Source organism: Lipotes vexillifer, unplaced genomic scaffold, assembly GCF_000442215.2.
Source record: "Lipotes vexillifer unplaced genomic scaffold, Lipotes_vexillifer_v1.1 scaffold69, whole genome shotgun sequence".
Taxonomy (NCBI): domain Eukaryota; kingdom Metazoa; phylum Chordata; class Mammalia; order Artiodactyla; family Lipotidae; genus Lipotes; species Lipotes vexillifer.
The window spans coordinates 2,321,185-2,327,660 of NW_006790942.1; the positions used below are offsets into that span (position 1 = coordinate 2,321,185).

At 42.0% G+C, this 6,476-nt stretch overlaps 1 protein-coding gene across 1 annotated transcript in view; it reads right to left on the reverse strand.

Moving 5' to 3' along the window:
* Positions 1-5,135: 5,135 nt before the first annotated feature.
* The window catches only part of PCMTD1 (protein-L-isoaspartate (D-aspartate) O-methyltransferase domain containing 1), a 32,632-nt gene continuing 31,291 nt past the window's right edge, over positions 5,136-6,476 (reverse strand). Inside the window, exon 5 of the mRNA XM_007464018.1 lies at positions 5,136-5,503. Coding sequence (XP_007464080.1) covers positions 5,136-5,503 — 368 coding nt within the window. The remainder of the gene's footprint in view (positions 5,504-6,476) is intronic.

A 6,476-nucleotide genomic window follows, 5' to 3' on the forward strand; every position in this document is an offset into this window, starting at 1 on the left:
CCCAAAGAAGGGGGGGCCCGCAAAACCCAAGAAAAAAAAAAAAAAAAAAAAAAAAAAAAAAAAAAAAACTCAATCTCCATGAACAAGAATGATTTTCAAATAAACTTGAACTATGCTTGACATCGTTCGTGTGTCTCTTATTGTCTACATCAATAGACGAAGAAGCCAGCTTTGTCCTTTCAGGCCCACCGCTAGCAATTCCGATGCTCTTGGTGATGTTTGCAATTTGGAGAACTTGGACAAGACACGCGGGTTTGTGCGTCGTTTTCAGTTCAAAATATAATAAATATTACATTGTATTCGTAGGGCACTTTTCTGTAAGGAAAGACTAAAAACTTCCTACTTTTAGAAACCTAAGCTGACAGTCAGTGAAAAAAAACACCCTACTGTTACCTTCCATGAGTATGAGGCTAAGAACTGCAAGGCCCAGAGGAGCACATGAATGCCAGCCTCATCGTGGCTGTGGGACCTTTCCTTGCAGGCCTTAGGAAACTCTCCAGCAGAAAACTGTGTGCTAGATAAAGCATTAGAAACATTTTTTTTTTAAAAGGCATCAGTGTGCCGAGTGAGCAAGTTAGTAAGACATATACAAGGGTCCAAAAACAAAGTGAAAAGGGAAGCCAGCAAGGTACGTGAACACTGGAGTCTCATTCAGCTGGAGTACTTGCTTAACTTAGCAACATTAACTTCAGATTTGGGGCAGCAAGCTTACAGGAAGAAGGGGAAAAGCCCTTTCCTAAATAGGGAGGGCTTCATTGGAATCTCCACGTCCCCATAAAATTCATTAAGGAGAGAACTAGAAATAATCCACCTTATCCCCTCCTTCCCCCAGAGAACACAGAGAAAACTGCCTATTTCAAAACTTGCTATGAGGAGGGAGTAAAATCTCCCCGAAGATGTAACGTCCCCATGTTAGCTTTCCCGTGGATGTTCAGGCCCCTCTCCCTGAGTGGTGTGAAACTCTTAAACCCAGGACTTAGTTTAAAGAGGCTGTGAGCCAGCAGTGCTTCTGGCAAAGACCAGTTGGCCTCTAATAAAACTCTCACAGATAAGAGTTCCACAAGCTCAGTCAAAGCCCGCAAAGCACAAGAGAAACGGGGTCGTCACAGCTATAGCCCTCAGAGACATCCTGAGCAGAAGCCCACCATAGAGTTCAGATACTGGAATCAGATATGGAATAGAAAATAGGTTCAGTGTGCTTAACGAATTGAACGTATTAATAAAGAGCAGGAAATTATTTTTAAAAAAATTTGTCTAAAGCAGAACTAGAAAATTTAACAGACATTAAAACTCAGTGTAAGGGTTTAACAGCAGACTTAAAGCAAGTGAAGACAGAATTAGTGGTTGGAAGATATATTTGAATAAATTATTTAGAATCCAATGCTGAGAGGCAAAAAGTTGAGGCAATGTCTGTAAGAAAAGAAAATGGCCAAGAATCTCCAGAGCTGATCAAAGAGGCCAATCCACACACCTATAAAACAAATACCAGGTAGGATTAAAGCTAAAAGTTAACACCTAGCACATTATATGAAACTACAGAAAATCAACAATGCCAAGACAAGAGTATTAATTAGTCATATTTTTCAAGAACAAAGATAAATTTTTTTCAGACAGACAAAACTAAGAGTTAGCTACCCAGGGTCTTTCACCAAAAGAAATTTTAAAAGATGTACTTTAGGCAAAAGAAAATTGAGATGATCTAAGAGTCAAGAAGAAATAATGAACAAAAAAAGTGGGAAGGTGGGAATCTAGCATCACTACAGACAACAGGGACCAGCCTCAGAAAGACAACGTGCACTGAAAAGTAGGTGCACAGGAATGAACAGGGGTGATTCCACTCATACCGCTTGGAGATACGAGCGTATGTGTGAAATCGCGGCAAAAAGCCAGGTGTGACCGTCACAAACGGGCACCCTGAGAGGGGGGCTAAGATGAGCGGGGAAGAGGGGCACACACAGGTAACGGTAGTGCTGTCAGTCAAGCCTCATGGTTCGTACTCACATGTACGTACATGAACACTCAGTCATTCCTTGGACTTTCCAAGCATCTTATAAATATCCTTCGTATCTACTTGAATAGTGCATAAAAATACATTTTTTGTTGTTGTTGTTTTGTTTTTTTTTTTTTTGCGGTACGCGGGCCTCTCACTGTCGTGGCCTCTCCCGTTGCGGAGCACAGGCTCCGGACACGCAGGCTCAGCGGCCATGGCTCACGGGCCCAGCCGCTCCGCAGCATGTGGGATCTTCCCAGACCAGGGCACGAACCCGTGTCCCCTGCGTCGGCAGGCGGACTCTCAACCACTGCGCCACCAGGGAAGCCCCATAAAAATAAATTTTTTAAAACCCTACACCCTTCAGAGGTGGCAACAGTCAAAAGGAAATGAGATGTCCAAATACAGACAATTCTATACCATAATTCAGCATATATCCATAGGTGTACTGACATTTTCTAAATTTAAAAAGAGAAAAAAGGCCACTGGAGAACAATGCTTAATTATATGCAACTGTTTATTTAAAATAATTTTCCAAGTTTTCCCATAAATTAACAGGTTTTGCTTCACTTTTGTCCTCTCAAACAGCTGGAAACCAACACTTACACATTTTGTATTTTAACTACTATGTATGCTATTTTAATGACATTTTTCTTTATTAGTACTAGAACCAGATATATGGACCAATAAGCAGTACAGATTTAAACGATATTCCTGGTAGTTATGGTGTTGCTGGCAGTTTCTCGGGCTTTATCAGATCCTGGATGCTATTTCAAGCCATCTCCAAGCAGCAATCTGACTGAGGGGGGGAAGTCGTCGTGCTCCCTCCCTAGGCCTACTTTCTCTCCGCAAAACAGATAATTACCCTGCTGTAAAATCCCATGAATACACTGCTCATCATTTTCAATTACTTCATCTTTATTTGCTACCTCTCCACCTATAAAGCATAATTATCCACACTCAAATATAACATGATTCATTAAAAAATAAACACCCAAAATATTCTTAATCATTCTAATATATTCCCATTAATAGATAAAAGGGCTTTCGCTTAAAATTTCATATTTTATTTCTACTTCTTTATTTAAAGTCAATAGTAAAGTCACAACTGTGAAATAAATGCATTTAAAACACAAAAGATACATTTCAATGACAAAAAACAGGCAATGATTATGAAAACCTACTGTACATTTTGCCAAAGCCAACAGAATGAAAGCTGATATGAAAAACTCCACCTTCAAATATATCCTTAACAAAAGCGTCCCTCACGAATAGTTAACACCACGATTTAAGAAAATCGTCGTGTTGACCTTGCCCCGAAAACAACAAAGCTGGTGGGGGGGGGCGGCTAGATCAAAAATATGTGGGCACCAGGAACTCAAAATTAAACTTCTAAAATGGACACTGATTTCAAAATAAAAGGAACATTTCTAACGTGACAATTGTATGAAACTATTTTTTTTTTCCTTTCTTAACAATAACAGCTTAGTAATCGCCTAAGAAAAATTGTGGAAATACCCCCAACGCCCAAGCCCAGTCAATGGTAAAAAACGAAGAGCTTCCACGAAATTATCTTTCACATTACTAAAATATCCTGATTTACCTGGGATAATTCATGCTTAGACTATTTCAAACAGTTGTTTTTAGATGTGTGGAATTACCAGAGCTGAGATTTTTTTAAACCATTCACCTAACGGCTGAATCTTTGCAGAGACATAATAATCCTTCCACCACACACCGACTGCGTTTCCTCAAGCATACTTGTTCAACAGTTCTAACAGTGATGCTGGTGGCGATAAGCGATACTCTCAAATTTTTCCTTTTAAAAAATATATAATCCATGGAACACTAAATAGTAAATATGCTACACTGTATACTTTCTTACACAAGGCATGACTCTTCAGGCCCTAGTAGGAAGAAAAGAGACACACTAATAACGGCATTTACCACCTGTTTCACTACTGACATTCAAATAATGAATACAGTAGTATGGGATATTAAGCAAAAAAATGAAAATCACTGTTACTTTACCACAAGAAACAAGGACAAAATAAAAACATGGGAAGAAGTTAAATGAGCCCAGTGTAGGTCCCAAAGATTACACTCTGATTCCGAATTTTCAAAGAAAAGGTCATCTACATATAATTTCTGTGAATACTTCCTATGCTACAAAGATGAATTTCAAAGCAAATGCAGGCTGGCGCAGCCCTGCTTGTCAAGGATGAACCTGCCAATGAACCAGGAGTTCCCTTTGCTAAAGTGCACCTGTGACCAGCCCACTCAGGCCGATTCACCGATGAGCCATCAACAGTCGCGTAGAACAACGGACTCTCTTAAAGCAAATACTTTATACAGTGGACTACAGGGAAAACCGTCCTAAATATACTGTCTTCTAAAACTTCAGAGTAGGATAACCTCATCATTTTTAAATACTGAAAATGTAAAGGGTCCACCCAAGCTAAGAGTTGTATTAAGTATATACGTTTTACTTGAATATCCACTTGACGTGCTCCTAAAATCTCTATGAGAGAAGCAGATGTTTTCCCCATGTCTTTTGGCAACAGATTCAAGAGCAAGAGTAGCAGTGCTGTTGAACTCCCCGAAAGGAGGCTTTTTAAAGCTACGTTACTCCGTATCTGCATCGTTATTGCACTCATACATTGCCCGGAACAGACCTACAGCAACTCGGCAATAGTGACTGCAACACACAAAGCTTCTGATTTCCTTGTTAGATAAAGGTTTCACGGAGGAAATGCAAATGGCTGCAATTGGAATCAGACGACATATGCTTCCTGATTATTTCACCTTATGGAAAATTAAATCTAACCCTCACCACTGCTAGTCTGTGAGGAACCAGATGGGGGTCTGAAGGACCCAGTCTTGACTCTACTGTTACATTCCACTCTTGAAGTCGCTCCAAGTTAAAACAGCAATTTTAACAAGATTTAAAGAAAAATATATTTTATAAAAGGGATCCTTTTTAATCACAGAATACATCATTTTTATTACCAAGACAGAAACAAGTTATACTTTTTTCACTAAAAATTCACTCTGATGAAAGAAAGAATTCTCTCGACTTCTAACAAATGCTACATTTTCAGGACTAAAGGAATTATCAGTAGGCCTTCGTGCTTCCTGCTCCAGGTCACTTCTCCCTGAAGTACGTCAAGTACGCTTTCAGAGCCTCGGGCAGGGGCAGCCTCATGATCTTCTCCCTCAGCAGGTTTTGGGGCGGCGTCTCCCGCTCGCGGGCGGCCCCGCGGCCCGGCCCCGCCCCCGCGCTAATATCCTCTTCCATCTTCTCCTCTTCCTCGCTGTCCAGAGGCTGAGGGATGAGCTGATTCCCCACAAAGACGTAAGTGTTAATCCTCTGCTTGACCCTCTTCCTTTTCCTTTTGGGCGGAGCCCTCTGAGGAACGCCCTTGGCCTGCAGCTCATCGTTTATGAAATTCCTAAGTGTGCGTCGAATGTAAATACGAGCCAAGTCCTGCAGATTCCTGACAGCACAGGGGGCTAAAAACACACGAAAAACATAAAAAGTAAAACGTTATATACTGTTCACTTCTTGGTGAATATTAGGAGACAGCACATAAAAAACTCTGACGTTCGTCTAACACAGATTTTAGGAAGGGCGCCTACTATGAGCCAGACCACTGCAGTACTGAGGACGGCGGACGGCACCGGGGTCTGTGTGTACAGACGTGTGCGTGTCCCCGGGTATGAGCATAAACCCTCTCGGGGAGGATAAATAACTTACAACAGCTGCAGCACATGTGAATTAAGTAGTTAGGGGACAAGAATAGAAGAGCTTTACCCTCTACACATTTTCTGTACTTTCTGATGTTGAAAAGCACGTGAAGGACCTGTTTAAAAACCTCAAATGAAGGCACTGTTTGAACAGCTGCCTCAGTCTGGGCTCTGAACTATTACACGCATGCACACGCAGTTTCCATCTTTCTGTAAATCAACAGGCAGAACTGGTTCACAGGTAAAGGGCCCCCAGAAATCATGGCGCACACTTTAGCAGCCCCCCCAAACACCACAGACCTAAGCTGCTGACGCTCGCTTCTATCGAGCGCGTGGGGAGAGTCGGAACAGGCCCGGTCTGCTTCACTCCTGCCTCCCACCGGCGTGCAGGTGTTAAGACCTAGCGCCACACGCCCCTCTTGGTGGCCTCCTCCAGTGCTTTGCACCCAGACAAAGAAAATTCTCGGGTCCCCACCTGAAATTCGTTTTTCCTAGTTTCCACCCCTGTGGGAATAAAACCCTTATCAAGGATTCTTCTCAAATACCTAACAAAACAAAACACAGCCCTCCTCAGTTCAACAGCACGAGAAAGCCTTCATCACTTTTCCCCTTACTTTTGGTACTTTTTCTTAGCTACCTCCTTCCCAACCTTCCTGTGATCATGTCAGTTATCCGAATGTGTATGTGGCCGCCGGTCTTTGCCCTCAGCTGTGAGCCCTTGGGGGCGGGGGGGGGGGGG